A 17,054-nucleotide genomic window follows, 5' to 3' on the forward strand; every position below is an offset into this window, starting at 1 on the left:
TGTGGAAGATGAGAAGGTTATCTTAGAGAGTAAAAAATGGAAATGGTTGAAGGAACAGTGTTCTAACAATGTTATATGATTGCGAGGTATGGGCTATAGATAGGGCTGTGCGGAGGAGGGTGGATGTGCTGGAAATGAAATGTTTGAGTACAATATGTGGCGTGAGGTGGTTTGATTGAGTAAGTAATGAAAGGGTAAGAGAGATATGTTGTAATAAAATAAAAGTGTGGTTGAGAGAGCAGAAGAGGGTGTATTGAAATGGTTTGGTCACATGGAGAGAATGAGTGAGGAAAGACTGACAGAGGATAAATGTGTCAGAGGTGGAGGGAACGATGAGAAGTGGAAGACCAAAGTGGAGGTGGAAGGATGGAGTGAAAAAGATTTTGAGCAATCAGGGCCTGAACATACAGGAGGGTGAAAGGCTTGCAAGCAATAGAGTGAATTGGAACGATGTGGTATACCGGGGTCGACGGGCTGTCAATGGATTAAACCAGGGCATGTAAAGTGTCTGGGGTAAACCATGGAATGTTTTGTGGGGCCTGGATGTGGAAAGGGAGCTGTGGTTTCCGTGCATTACATATGACAACTAAAGACTGAGTTTGAACGAATAAGGCCTTTGTTGTCTTTTCCTAGCGCTACCTCACGCGTGCTGGTGGGAGAGAGGTGCTGTTTTTCATGTGTTGTGGGATGGCGATGGGAATGGATGAAGGTAGCAAATATGAGGGCCAGGTGAGGATATTCCCTCAAAGGCCCAGTCCTCTGTTCTTAACGCTACCTCGCTATCGCGGGAAATGGCGAATAGTATGAAAAAAAAAAAAAAAATGTATATGTATGTATATGTTGAAATATATAGGTATGTATATGTGCATGTGTGGGCGTATATGTATATACATATGTATGGGGGTGGGTTGGGCCATTCTTTCATCTGTTTCCTTTCACTACCTAGCACATGAGAGAGACAGCAACTGAGTATAATAAATATAATAATATATATGTGTGTGTGTTGGAAATGAAATAATTGAAGACAATATGTGGTGTGAGGTGGATTGATCAAGTAAATAATGAAAGGGTAAGACAGATGTATGGTAATAAAAAGGGTGTGATGGAAAGAGGAGAAGAGGATGTGTTGAAATGCTTTGGGCATATGGAGAGAATGAGTGAGGAAATATTGACAAAGAGGATATATGTGTCATAGGTGTAGGGAAGAATGAGAAGCTGTAGACCAAATTGGAGGAGGAAGGATGGAGTGAAAAAGATTTTGAGCGATCAGGGCCTGAACATAGAGAAGGATGAAAGGCTTGCAAGGGATAGAGTGAAAAGGAACGATTTGGTGTACGGGGTCGACATGCAGTCAATGGATTGAGCCAGGACATGTGAAGCATCTCATATAAACCATGGAAAGGTCTGTGGGGCCTGGATGTGGAAAGGGAGCTGCAGTTTCTGTGCATTGCACATGACAGCTTGAGCCAGTGTGAAAGTATTTGGTTTTTCTTTTTTGTCTGTTCCTAGTTGTGCCTTGCTGGAGGGGGAGGGGGGGATGCTATTTCGTGTGCAGCGGGGTGGCGATGGGAATGGACGAAGGCAGCAAGTACGAATATGTACATGTGTATATGTCTGTGTATGTATATGTATGTACATGTTGAAATAGATAGGTATGTGTATGTGTGTGTGTGGGCGTTTATGTATATAAATGTGTATGTGGGTGGGTTGGGACATTCTTTCATCTGTTTCCTTGTGCTACCTCACTGATGCAGGAGACGGCGATTAAGTATAACAAATAAATTAATAAATAATAATTTCCCAGGAATACTCAAAAAACTTATGCCTATGTAGTTTGAACACTCGCCTTCATCCCATTTGCCTTTGTACAATGGCAGTACGCATGTATTCTGCCAATCCTTAGGTGCTTCACCATGGTCCATAAATACAGTGAATACCCTTACCAACCAATCAACAACACAGACACACCTTTTTTTAATATATTCCATGGGAATACCATCCAAACCCATGACAATGCCAGATTTCATCGTCCGCAAAGCTTTCACTACCTCCTCTCTTCACCAAATCATTCTCCATGAACCCCTCATTTTGTACACCACCCCGACCAAAACATCCTATATTTGCCACTCTATTATCAAACACATTCAACAAATCTTCAAAATACTCACTCCTCTCTTTCTCACTTCATCACTACCTGTTATCACTTTCTCTTTTGCTCCTTCCACCAATGTTCCTATTTGTTCTCTTGTCTTTCGCACATTATTTACCTCCTTCCAAAACATCCTTTTATTCTCCTTAGAATTTAATAACATTCACTCACCCCAACTCTCATTTGCCCTCTTTTTAACCTCTTGCACCTTTCTCTTGACCTCTTGCCACTTTCTTTTATACATATCCCAATCATTTGCACTACTTCCCTGCAAATATCATCCAAATGCCTCTCTTTTCTTTTTCACTAACAATCTTACTTCTTCATCTCACCACTCACAACCCCTTCTAATCTGCCCATCTCCCATCTTTCTCATACCACAGGCATGTTTTGTGCAAGACATCACTGCTTCCCTAAATACATCCCACTCCTCACCCACTCCCCTCAGGTCATTTGCTCTCACCTTTTACCATTCTACACTCAATCTCTCCTAATACTTCCTCACACAATTTCCTTTCCAAGCTTGGAAAGGAGCTTGGAAATTTCAATTCATGTGAGAGAAATTAAGATATATAAGATTTCAAAATAGTGAAGCACATGAGTTATGTGTTGTAAACAATTTTGAGTGAGGTGGAAATGTGAACTGAAAAGTAGTAATCCATATGGATGGGAGGCAGTAAACTGATTTTTCAATTATACTAACCCAAGGACCTTTCTCACAGTGCTCTAGCAGCTTCAAAGCTTTGGACTGAATGTCCTTGACAAGTCTATACTTCTTTTCATTACTGACACTGATACAACCATAGCAAAGGTGAACTTCCACTCGAAGAGTTAATCATCATCAATATTATAATCAGGATGACCTACAACACATTCTATAATTAAGTCATAAAATAATGTTCAACATTTGCCATATTTCAGACAAGATAGCATGGAAGCTCTCTATCTGTCTATCTACATCTCTAATCCCTGTTTCCATCTGGAATTCCATAAACGAAGTGGCCATGGAAACAGAGTCTCGACAACTAGTGGACCAAGTGCCTCTCTTAGCCTTCAGTGCCTCACCCTTAAAAGGCCACTGGCAGAAGGCATCTCAAGCACAGTGATAGCAGGTTATACCTAATGTTCCTACTGACTACTTCTACCTAATGTTCCTATCTACCATTTCTACTTAATGCTCCAACGTAAATGTTCCTACCTACTACTTCCATCTACTGATTCTACCATTTTGCCAAAAGGGAAGGATAAAACATAGAGCTCCCTGCAAGAAAATGTGGAGTTACAAAGAATAAGCTGTGCGAGTTACGCATTGTCAAGAATTATGCATGCCAAGAAGTTATATGTTTGTGGACAGAATGCCAGTAATCCACATGTGGGTGAGGCAGATATAAAAGGCAGCTACCTGCATCAGAGGCGTGCATCTCGACTACCACTGAAGTACTGGCTCTATGCAGCCATCACTAATCCTCCTGATACCCCGGAGGGTAATACTGGTAATGTATATCACTGATCATTGGCTGCCTACCAACTACTGAACAGTATCATGAAAGCACACAGTAATGATCTATGTGCACTGTACAGGAAAGGAGTTTTATACAGCTAGGCCTTACCATACCAGACCTAAGAAGAGCCAGTGAACCAGAACAATTGCTCTAGGTACAGCTCTCTAGAGTGGTACAAAGAAACTACTTGTTACTTGGTTAACCACTGACATCCAGTGTCCTACTGACTACGTGGTCACTTCCTTTTACAGTTGAATTTCTCCCCGACTGTCTTGCAATCAATGCCAGACACATAAGTATGCGAAAATTCCAGCATCTCCAATATCATGGTCAGAAAATGGAAAGAACACTCTTATCATGTTACAGTACTTTCTTCATAAACAATGGTAGGTACTTACTTTATCAGAGGTACAAATATCAATGGTTGTCTTGCACTACAGTAGAGAAGAGTTTTGCAGTGAAGAAGAGTATCAAGGACACATTCTTGGTTGTGACCTGCAATGTATTATTAACATCAGACTGGAGTAGTTCCTTTCAACAATTTGAGGGGTATTACATGGGACACTTGTGTCATCTACATTGCAGAACAGTTACTGAATGTGCAAAAAAGTTTGGAAATTCTTTTTGGAAAATATCAAAAACACTTGTATCTAATCACATGGCCAAAGGTGGAATTTTCTTCAAGTAGCAAAGCAAGTTAAGTTCTTGGTTAAACCTTTTTATCATTAGGAGCCCTAAAGTGGCAAAATTCAACCTAAAGTTATGTGTCTACTGCCAATGAATTTTTTTCTTTATATCCATACAGTATAAAATACATGCAGTTTGATGCACTTGATCAGACCCTTATGGATCAGGTTAAATCTTCATGTTATGAGCCAAGTTCCAGGTTAAACCTTAATATTAGGGACATAGCTTTCGAAAATCTACACTACGATTAAGAGTCTTAATGCCATTAAATTCATTATAAGCTGTGCAACAACTATATAAAGAGTACAGTGTGATATGACTGACCTAATCCATGAGAGAAGTCAAACATCTTTTCAATATACTAAGGAGCAACTCTCAGTTGTAGATAGATGAACAATGGAAAGACATACATTAAACAAATAACTGTGACAATGATTTATGGAAAAAGTGATCCCTAAATATTTCCCATGCTACACAAGTGGAAAAAAAAATCAGCAATTCTTCAGCATCCTCAACCACACTCTTCTTATTACCATAACTCTCACACCCTATCATTTTTTAACTAATCAAACCTCCTCACACCACATACTATCCCCAAGCATTTCGTCTCAAACACATTCCTCTTCTGTACATTAATACTTATTTTTTATTATACTTTTTCACTGTCTCCCGTGTTAGCATGGTAGCGCAAGGAAACAGACGAAAGAATGGCCCAACCCATCTACATACACATCCACACATGCACATATACATACCTATACATTTCAACGTATACATATACATACATAAACAGACATATACATATATGCATATGTACATAATTCATACTTGCTGCCTTTATTCAATCCTGTCACTATCCCGCCACACATGAAACGACAACCCCCTTCCCCAACAAGTGCATGAGGAAGCACTAGGAAAAGACAACAAAGGCCACATTCATTCACACTCAGTCTCTAGCTGTCATGTGTAATGCAGCGAAACCACAGCTCCCTTTCCACATTCAGGCAACACAAAACTTTCCATGGTTTACCCCAGACGCTTCACATGCCCTGGTTCAATCCACTGACAGCACATCGACCCCAGTATGCCACATCGTTCCAATTCACTCTATTCCTTGCACACCTTTCATCCTCCTGCATGTTCAGGCCCCAATCGCCCAAAATCTTTTCAACTCCATCCTTCCACCTCCAGTTTGGTCTCCCACTTCTCCACATTCCCTCCACTTCTGGCACATATATCCTCTTTGTCAATCTTTCCTCATTCATTCTCTCCATGTGACCAAACCATTTCAATACACCCTCTTCTGCTCTCTCAACCACACTTATATTACCACACATCTCTCTTACCCTTTCATCACTTATTCGATCAAACCACTTCACACCACATATTGTCCTCAAACTTATTCCATCAAACCACCTCACTCCACATATTGTCCTCAAACGTCTCATTTCCAACACATCCACCCTCCTCCGCACAACCCTATCTATAGCCCATGCCTTGCAACCATATAACATTGTTGGAACCACTATTCAATCAAACATACCCATTTTAGCTTTCTGAGATAATGTTCTCGCCTTCCAAACATTTTTCAACGCTCCCAGAACTTTCACCCCCTCCCCCACTCTGTGACTCACTACCACTTCCATGGTTCCATCTGCTGCCAAATCCACTCCCAGATATCTAAAACACTTCACTTCCTCCAGTTTTTCTCCATTCAAACTTACCTCCCAATCGACTTCTACCTCAACCCTACTGTACCTAATAACCTTGCTCTTATTCGCATTTACTCTCAGCTTTCTTCTTCCACACACTTTACCAAACTCAGTCACCACCTGCAGTTTCTCACCCAAATCAGCCACCAGCGCCATATCATCAGCAAACAACAACGGCCTCACTTCCCAAGCTCTCTCATCCACAACAGACTGCATACTTGCCCCTCTCTCCAAAGCTCTTGCATTTACCTCCCTAACAACCCCATCCATAAGCAAATTAAACAACCATGGAGACATCACGCGCCCCTGCCGCAAACCAACATTCACTGAGAACCAATCACTTTCCTCTCTTCCTACATGTGCACATGCCTTACATCATCCACAAAAACTTTTCACTGCTTCTAACAACTTGCCTCCCACACCATATACTCTTAATACCTTCCACAAAGCATCTCTATCAACTCTATCATATGCCTTCTCCAGATCCATAAATGCTACATACAAATCCATTTGTTTTTCTAAGTATTTCTCACATACATTCTTCAAAGCAAACACCTGATCCACATACCCTTTACCACTTCTGAAACCACACTGCTCTTCCCCAATCTGATGCTCTGTACATGCTTTCACCCTCTCAATCAATACCCTCCCATATAATTTACCAGGAATACTCAACAAACTTTTTATTTTTTTTTTTTTTTTTATACTTTGTCGCCGTCTCCCACGGTTGCGAGGTAGCGCAAGGAAACAGATGAAAGAAATGGCCCAACCCACCCCCATACACATGTATATACATACGTCCACACACGCAAATATACATACCTACACAGCTTTCCATGGTTTACCCCAGACGCTTCACATGCCTTGATTCAATCCACTGACAGCACGTCAACCCCGGTATACCACATCGCTCCAATTCACTCTATTCCTTGCCCTCCTTTCACCCTCCTGCATGTTCAGGCCCCGATCACACAAAATCTTTTTCACTCCATCTTTCCACCTCCAATTTGGTCTCCCTCTTCTCCTTGCTCCCTCCACCTCCGACACATATATCCTCTTGGTCAATCTTTCCTCACTCATCCTCTCCATGTGCCTAAACCACTTCAAAACACCCTCTTCTGCTCTCTCAACCACGCTCTTTTTATTTCCACACATCTCTCTTACCCTTACGTTACTCACTCGATCAAACCACCTCACACCACACATTGTCCTCAAACATCTCATTTCCAGCACATCCATCCTCCTGCGCACAACTCTATCCATAGCCCACGCCTCGCAACCATACAACATTGTTGGAACTACTATTCCTTCAAACATACCCATTTTTGCTTTCCGAGATAATGTCTCGACTTCCACACATTCTTCAAGGCCCCCATAATTTTCGCACCCTCCCCCACCCTATGATCCACTTCCGCTTCCATGGTTCCATCCGCTGCCAGATCCACTCCCAGATATCTAAAACACTTCACTTCCTCCAGTTTTTCTCCATTCAAACTCACCTCCCAATTGACTTGACCCTCAACCCTACTGTACCTAATAACCTTGCTCTTATTGACATTTACTCTTAACTTTCTTCTTCCACACACTTTACCAAACTCAGTCACCAGCTTCTGCAGTTTCTCACATGAATCAGCCACCAGCGCTGTATCATCAGCGAACAACAACTGACTCACTTCCCAAGCTCTCTCATCCCCAACAGACTTCATACTTGCCCCTCTTTCCAAAACTCTTGCATTTACCTCCCTAACAACCCCATCCATAAACAAATTAAACAACCATGGAGACATCACACACCCCTGCCGCAAACCTACATTCACTGAGAACCAATCACTTTCCTCTCTTCCTAAACGTACACATGCCTTACATCCTCAATAAAAACTTTTCACTGCTTCTAACAACTTTCCTCCCACACCATATATTCTTAATACCTTCCACAGAGCATCTCTATCAACTCTATCATATGCCTTCTCCAGATCCATAAATGCTACATACAAATCCATTTGCTTTTCTAAGTATTTCTCACATACATTCTTCAAAGCAAACACCTGATCCACACATCCTCTACCACTTCTGAAACCACACTGCTCTTCCCCAATCTGATGCTCTGTACATGCCTTCACCCTCTCAATCAATACCCTCCCATATAATCTACCAGGAATACTCAACAAACTTATACCTCTGTAATTTGAACAATCACCTTTATCCTCTTTGCCTTTGCACAATTTCACTATGTATGCATTCTGCCAATCCTCAGGCACTTCACCATGAGCCATACATACACTGAATATCCTCACCAACTAGTCAACAACACAGTCAACTCCTTTTTTAATATATTCAACTGCAATACCATCCAAACCCGCTGCCTTGCCGGTTTTCATCTTCCGCAAAGCTTTCACTACCTTTTCTCTGTTTACCAAATCATTCTCCCTGACCCTCTCACTTTGCACACCACCTCGACCAAAACACCCAAAATCTGCCACTCTATCATCTAACACCTTCAACCAACCTTCAAATATCTTCTGTACATACTTATCTAAAGTCCACATCTTGCATCCATACAACACCATTGGGACTCCTATACCTTCAAACATGCCCATCTTCGCCATCTTTCCACACATTCGTAAATAAGCCTTGGGAATTTGCCCCCTCACCTACTATATGACTCATTTCAGCCCTCATGCTCCATTCATTGCCATGTTCACTCCCAAATATCTAATTCCCATCACTTCCTCCAAAATCTCTCCATTCAAACTTGCACCCTAACTAACCTGTTTCTTTGAACTGCTAAATTTAATAACCTTGTTTATTTTTGCATTTACTCTCAACTTTTACCTTTTACACATTCTCCCAAACTCAGGCACCAGCTTTTGCAGTTTCTCAAACAAATATGCCACCAGCACGTTATCAGCAAGCAAGACCTGACACCTCCCTAACCCTTCTATTCCTAGTTCTCACTCCATGATCCTTGCATTTACCTCCATCATCATACCCTCATAAACAAGTCAAACAGCCATGGGGACATCATACATCCCTGCCACAGACTTCTGTTCACCTGAAACCACTCACTCTCTTCCTTTCCTACCTGAGCACATGCCTTACTCTCTTAATACTTCCTCAGAGCAGCCCTATCATCCCTATCATATGCTCTCTCCACATCCATAATTGCTACATAAAAGTCCTTATTAAATATTTTTTGCTTTGTCGCTGTCTCCTGCATTACCGATGTAGCACGAGGAAACAGACGAAAGAATGGTCCAAACCACCCACATACACAGGTATATACATACAAATCCACACACAAATATACATACCTATACATCTCAAGGGGATAAGAGAGTGCTCAAATTAAAGAGGTATAAGTTTGTTGAGTATTCCTGGTAAATTATATGGGAGGGTATTGATTGAGAGGGTGAAGGCATGTACAGAGCATCAGATTGGGGAAGAGCAGTGTGGTTTCAGAAGTGGTAGAGGATGTGTGGAACAGGTGTTTGCTTTGAAGAATGTATGTGAGAAATACTTAGAAAAGCAAATGGATTTGTATGTAGCATTTATGGATCTGGAGAAGGCATATGATAGAGTTGATAGTGATGCTCTGTGGAAGGTATTAAGAATATATGGCGTGGGAGGCAAGTTGTTAGAAGCAGTGAAAAGTTTTTATCGTGGATGTAAGGCATGTGTACGTGTAGGAAGTGAGGAAAGTGATTGGTTCTCAGTGAATGTAGGTTTGCGGCAGGGGTGTGTGATGTCTCCATGGTTGTTTAATTTGTTTATGGATGGGGTTGTTAGGGACGTGAATGCAAGAGTTTTGGAAAGAGGGGCAAGTATGAAGTCTGCTGGGGATGAGAGAGCTTGGGAAGTGAGTCAGTTGTTGTTCGCTGATGATACAGCGCTGGTGGCTGATTCATGCGAGAAACTGCAGAAGCTGGTGACTGAGTTTGGTAAAGTGTGTGAAAGAAGAAAGTTAAGAGTAAATGTCAATAAGAGCAAGGTTATTAGATACAGTAGGATTGAGGATCAAGTCAAATGGGAGGTAAGTTTGAATGGAGAAAAACTGGAGGAAGTAAAGTGTTTTAGATATCTGGGAGTGGATCTGGCAGCGGATGGAACCATGGAAGCGGAAGTGGATCATAGGGTGGGGGAGGGGGCGAAAATCCTGGGAGCCTAGAAGAATGTGTGGAAGTCGAGAACATTATCTCGGAAAGCAAAAATGGGTATGTTTGAAGGAATAGTGGTTCCAACAATTTTGTATGGTTGCGAGGCGTGGGCTATGGATAGAGTTGTGCGCAGGAGGGTGGATGTGCTGGAAATGAGATGTTTGAGGACAATGTGTGGTGTGAGGTGGTTTGATCGAGGAAGTAACGTAAGGGTAAGAGAGATGTGTGGAAATATAAAGAGCGTGGTTGAGAGAACAGAAGAGGGTGTTTTGAAATGGTTTGGGCACATGGAGAGAATGAGTGAGGAAAGATTGACCAAGAGGATATATATGTCGGAGGTGGAGGGAACGAGAGAAGTGGGAGACCAACTTGGAGGTGGAAAGATGGAGTCAAAAAGATTTTGTGTGATCGGGGCCTGAACATGCAGGAGGGTGAAAGGAGGGCAAGGAATAGAGTGAATTGGATCGAAGTGGTATACCGGGGTTGATGTGCTCTCAGTGGATTGAATCAGGGCATGTGAAGCATCTGGGGTAAACATGGAAAGCTGTGTAGGTATGTATATTTGCGTGTGTGGACGTGTATGTATATACATGTGTATGGGTTGGGCCATTTCTTTCGTCTGTTTCCTTACGCTACCTCGCAAACGCGGGACACAGCGACAAAGCAAAAAAAAAAAAAAAAAAATATATATATATATATATATATATATATATATATATATAAATATATATATATATATATATATATATATCCCGGGGGATAGGGGATTAAGAATACTTCCCACGTATTCCCTGCGTGTCGTAGAAGGCGACTAAAAGGGGAGGGAGCGGGGGGCTGGAAATCCTCCCCTCTTTTTTTTTTTTTTTTCCAAAAGAAGGAACAGAGAATTGGGCCAGGTGAGGGTATTCCCTCAAAGGCCCAGTCCTCTGTTCTTAACGCTACCTCGCTAATGCGGGAAATGGCGAATAGTTTGAAAGAAAGAAAGATATATATATATATAAGTGTTTTGGGAGCAGCTGAATGAGTGTGTTAGTGGTTTTGATGCACGAGACTGGGTTATAGTGATGGGTGATTTGAATGCAAAGGTGAGTAATGTGCCGGTTGAGGGAATAATTGGTATACATGGGGTGTTCAGTGTTGTAAATGGAAATGGTGAAGAGCTTGTAGATTTATGTGCTGAAAAAGGACTGATGATTGGGAATACCTGGTCTAAAAAGCGAGATATACATAAGTATACTTATGTAAGTAGGAGAGATGGCCAGAGAGCGTTATTGGATTACGTGTTAATTGACAGGCGCGCGAAAGAGAGACTTTTGGATGTTAATGTGCTGAGAGGTGCAACTGGAGGGATGTCTGATCATTATCTTGTGGAGGCTAAGGTGAAGATTTGTATGGGTTTTCAGAAAAGAAGAGTGAATGTTGGGGTGAAGAGGGTGGTGAGAGTAAGTGAGCTTGGGAAGGAGACTTGTGTGAGGAAGTACCAGGAGAGACTGAGTACAGAATGGAAAAAGGTGAGAACAATGGAAGTAAGGGGAGTGGGGGAGGAATGGGATGTATTTAGGGAATCAGTGATGGATTGCGCAAAAGATGCTTGTGGCATGAGAAGAGTGGGAGGTGGGTTGATTAGAAAGGGTAATGAGTGGTGGGATGAAGAAGTAAGAGTATTAGTGAAAGAGAAGAGAGAGGCATTTGGACGATTTTTGCAGGGAAAAAATGAAATTGAGTGGGAGATGTATAAAAGAAAGAGACATGAGGTCAAGAGAAAGGTGCAAGAGGTGAAAAAAAGGGCAAATGAGAGTTGGGGTGAGAGAGTATCATTAAATTTTAGGGAGAATAAAAAGATGTTCTGGAAGGAGGTAAATAAAGTGCGTAAGACAAGGGAGCAAATGGGAACTTCAGTGAAGGGCGCAAATGGGGAGGTGATAACAAGTAGTGGTGATGTGAGAAGGAGATGGAGTGAGTATTTTGAAGGTTTGTTGAATGTGTTTGATGATAGAGTGGCACATATAGGGTATTTTGGTCGAGGTGGTGTGCAAAGTGAGAGGGTTAGGGAAAATGATTTGGTAAACAGAGAAGAGGTAGTAAAAGCTTTGTGGAAGATGAAAGCCGGCAAGGCAGCAGGTTTGGATGGTATTGCAGTGGAATTTATTAAAAAAGGGGGTGACTGTATTGTTGACTGGTTGGTAAGGTTATTTAATGTATGTATGACTCATGGTGAGGTGCCTGAGGATTGGCAGAATGCGTGCATAGTGCCATTGTACAAAGGCAAAGGGGATAAGAGTGAGTGCTCAAATTACAGAGGTATAAGTTTGTTGAGTATTCCTGGTAAATTATATGGGAGGATATTGATTGAGAGGGTGAAGGCATGTACAGAGCATCAGATTGGGGAAGAGCAGTGTGGTTTCAGAAGTGGTAGAGGATGTGTGGAACAGGTGTTTGCTTTGAAGAATGTATGTGAGAAATACTTAGAAAAGCAAATGGATTTGTATGTAGCATTTATGGATCTGGAGAAGGCATATGATAGAGTTGATAGAGATGCTCTGTGGAAGGTATTAAGAATATATGGTGTGGGAGGAAAGTTGTTAGAAGCAGTGAAAAGTTTTTATCGAGGATGTAAGGCATGTGTACGAGTAGGAAGAGAGGAAAGTGATTGGTTCTCAGTGAATGTAGGTTTGCGGCAGGGGTGTGTGATGTCTCCATGGTTGTTTAATTTGTTTATGGATGGGGTTGTTAGGGAGGTAAATGCAAGAGTTTTGGAAAGAGGGGCAAGTATGAAGTCTGTTGGGGATGAGAGAGCTTGGGAAGTGAGTCAGTTGTTGTTCGCTGATGATATAGCGCTGGTGGCTGATTCATGTGAGAAACTGCAGAAGCTGGTGACTGAGTTTGGTAAAGTGTGTGGAAGAAGAAAGTTAAGAGTAAATGTGAATAAGAGCAAGGTTATTAGGTACAGTAGGGTTGAGGGTCAAGTCAACTGGGAGGTGAGTTTGCATGGAGAAAAACTGGAGGAAGTGAAGTGTTTTAGATATCTGGGAGTGGATCTGGCAGCGGATGGAACCATGGAAACGGAAGTGGATCATAGGGTGGGGGAATGGGCGAAAATTCTGGGGGCCTTGAAGAATGTGTGGAAGTCGAGAACATTATCTCGGAAAGCAAAAATGGGTATGTTTGAAGGAATAGTGGTTCCAACAATGTTGTATGGTTGCGAGGCGTGGGCTATGGATAGAGTTGTGCGCAGGAGGATGGATGTGCTGGAAATGAGATGTTTGAGGACAATGTGTGGTGTGAGGTGGTTTGATCGAGTGAGTAACGTAAGGGTAAGAGAGATGTGTGGAAATAAAAAGAGCGTGGTTGAGAGAGCAGAAGAGGGTGTTTTGAAGTGGTTTGGGCACATGGAGAGAATGAGTGAGGAAAGATTGACCAAGAGGATATATGTGTCGGAGGTGGAGGGAACGAGGAGAAGAGAGAGACCAAATTGGAGGTGGAAAGATGGAGTGAAAAAAATTTTGTGTGATCGGTGCCTGAACATGCAGGAGGGTGAAAGGAGGGCAAGGAATAGAGTGAATTGGAGCGATGTGGTATACCGGGGTTGACGTGCTGTCAGTGGATTGAATCAAGGCATGTGAAGCGTCTGGGGTAAACCATGGAAAGCTGTGTGGGTATGTATATTTGCGTGTGTGGACGTGTGTATATACATGTGTATGGGGGGGTTGGGCCATTTCTTTCGTCTGTTTCCTTGGGCTACCTCGCAAACGAGGGAGACAGCGACAAGGTATAATAAAAAAAATAATAAAAAAAATACATACATACGCACATATACACACACACACACACATATACATATATAAACATATGAAAAATGTAAGAAACAATTTAGAAAACTGAAACTTCTAGCTTGAAATGAAATGAAAAAATGAATATCACATAATGGTTCAACCTCTGGCTATGGAAAAGGGAAATGTATAATTTATTTACACAAACGTCAATAGCAGTTCTCATCAATTTAACCACTGTATCAATAACCTTCAATGACTAAGCTACATTTTTTTCCAATTTCACTATTTTCTTGTTAAAGCACCATGTATGAAAACTACCACTCCAGTAACACAACTATAAACATTTACTTCCCCTTTAAAAAAGTTCTGGGGAAGTCTGTCCATGCCCTCCTTTCACCCTCCTGCATGTTCAGGCCTCGATCACACAAAATCTTTTTCACTCCATCTTTCCACCTCCAATTTGGTCTCCCACTTCTCCTCGTTCCCTCCACCTCCGACACATATATCCTCTTGGTCAATCTTTCCTCACTCATTCTCTCCATGTGACCAAACCATTTCAAAACACCCTCTTCTGCTCTCTCAACCACGCTCTTTTTATTTCCACACATCTCTCTTACCCTTACGTTACTTACTCAATCAAACCACCTCACACCACACATTGTCCTCAAACATCTCATTTCCAGCACATCCATCCTCCTGCGCACAACTCTATCCATAGCCCACGCCTCGCAACCATACAACATTGTTGGAACCACTATTCCTTCAAACATACCCATTTTTGCGTTACGAGATAATGTTCTCGACTTCCACACATTCTTCAAGGCTCCCAGGATTTTCGCCCCCTCCCCCACCCTATGATCCACTTCCGCTTCCATGGTTCCATCCGCTGCCAGATCCACTCCCAGATATCTAAAACACTTTAATTCCTCCAGTTTTTCTCCATTCAAACTTACCTCCCAATTGACTTGACCCTCAACCCTACTGTACCTAATAACCTTGCTCTTATTCACATTTACTCTTAACTTTCTTCTTTCACACACTTTACCAAACTCAGTCACCAGCTTCTGCAGTTTCTCACATGAATCAGCCACCAGCGCTGTATCATCAGCGAACAACAACTGACTCACTTCCCAAGCTCTCTCATTCACAACACACTTCATACTTGCCCCTCTTTCCAAAACTCTTGCATTCACCTCCCTAACAAACACAACCATAAACAAATTAAACAACCATGGAGACATCACACACCCCTGCCGCAAACCTACATTCACTGAGAACCAATCACTTTCCTCTCTTCCTACACGTACATATGCCTTACATCCTCGATAAAAACTTTTCACTGCTTCTAACAACTTGCCTCCCACAAATTATATATTCTTAATACCTTCCACAGAGCATCTCTATCAACTCTATCATATGCCTTCTCCAGATCCATAAATGCTACATACAAATCCATTTGCTTTTCTAAGTATTTCTCACATACATTCTTCAAAGCAAAAACCTGATCCACACATCCTCTACCACTTCTGAAACCACACTGCTCTTCCCTAATCTGATGCTCTGTACATGCCTTCACCCTCTCAATCAATACCCTCCCATATAATTTACCAGGAATACTCAACAAACTTATACCTCTGTAATTTGAGCACTCACTCTTATCCCCTTTGCCTTTGTACAATGGCACTATGCACGCATTCCGCCAATCCTCAGGCACCTCACCATGAGTCACACATACATTAAATAACCTTACCAACCAGTCAACAATACAGTCACCCCCTTTTTAATAAATTCCACTGCAATACCATCCAAACCTGCTGCCTTGCCGGCTTTCATCTTCCGCAAAGCTTTTACTACCTCTTCTCTGTTTACCAAATCATTTTCCCTAACCCTCTCACTTTGCACACCACCTCGACCAAGACACCCTATATGTGCCACTCTATCATCAAACACATTCAACAAACCTTCAAAATACTCACTCCATCTTCTCTCATCACCACTACTTGTTATCACCTCCCCATTTGCGCCCTTCACTGAAGTTCCCATTTGCTCCCTTGTCTTACGCACTTTATTTACCTCCTTCCAGAACATCTTTTTTTTCTCCCTAAAATTTAATGATACTCTCTCACCCCAACTCTCATTTGCCCTCTTTTTCACCTCTTGCACCTTTCTCTTGACCTCCTGTCTCTTTCTTTTATACATTTCCCACTCCATTTCATTTTTTCCCAGCAAAAATCGTCCAAATGCCTCTCTCTTCTCTTTCACTAATAATCTTACTTCTTCATCCCACCACTCACTACCCTTTCTAATCAACCCACCTCCCACTCTTCTCATGCCACAAGCATCTTTTGCGCATTCCATCACTGATTCCCTAAATACATCCCATTCCTCCCCCACTCCCCTTACTTCCATTGTTCTCACCTTTTTCCATTCTGTACTCAGTCTCTCCTGGTACTTCCTCACACAAGTCTCCTTCCCAAGCTCACTTACACTCACCACCCTCTTCACCCCAACATTCACTCATCTTTTCTGAAAACCCATACAAATCTTCACCTTAGCCTCCAAAAGATAATGATCAGACATCCCTCCAGTTGCACCTCTCAGCACATTAACATCCAAAAGTCTCTCTTTCGAGCGCCTGTCAATTAACACGTAATCCAATAACGCTCTCTGGCCATCTCTCCTACTTACATAAGTATACTTATGGATATCTCGCTTTTTAAACCAGGTATTCCCAATCACCAGTCCTTTTTCAACATATAAATCTACAAGCTCTTCACCATTTCCATTTACAACACTGAACACCCCATGTATACCAATTATTCCCTCAACTGCCACATTATTCACGTTTGCATTCAAATCACCCATCACTATAACCCGGTCTCGTGCATCAAAACCACTAACACTCTCATTCAGCTGCTCCCAAAACACTTGCCTCTCATGATCTTTCTTCTCATGCCCAGGTGCATATGCACCAATAATCACCCATCTCTCTCCATCAACTTTCAGTTTTACCCATATTAATCGAGAATTTACTTTCTTACATTCTATCACATACTCCCACAACTCCTGTTTCAGGA

At 42.0% G+C, this 17,054-nt stretch overlaps 1 protein-coding gene across 5 annotated transcripts in view; it reads right to left on the reverse strand.

Moving 5' to 3' along the window:
• The window catches only part of LOC139766193 (uncharacterized), a 197,098-nt gene that overhangs the window by 142,269 nt on the left and 37,775 nt on the right, over positions 1-17,054 (reverse strand). For all 5 annotated transcript variants that reach the window (XM_071694466.1, XM_071694467.1, XM_071694469.1 and 2 more), the window contains one exon: positions 4,050-4,146. In XM_071694466.1, coding sequence (XP_071550567.1) covers positions 4,050-4,146 — 97 coding nt within the window. The remainder of the gene's footprint in view (positions 1-4,049; positions 4,147-17,054) is intronic.

The sequence above is a fragment of the Panulirus ornatus genome, chromosome 57 (assembly GCF_036320965.1).
Source record: "Panulirus ornatus isolate Po-2019 chromosome 57, ASM3632096v1, whole genome shotgun sequence".
Lineage (NCBI taxonomy): Eukaryota > Metazoa > Arthropoda > Malacostraca > Decapoda > Palinuridae > Panulirus > Panulirus ornatus.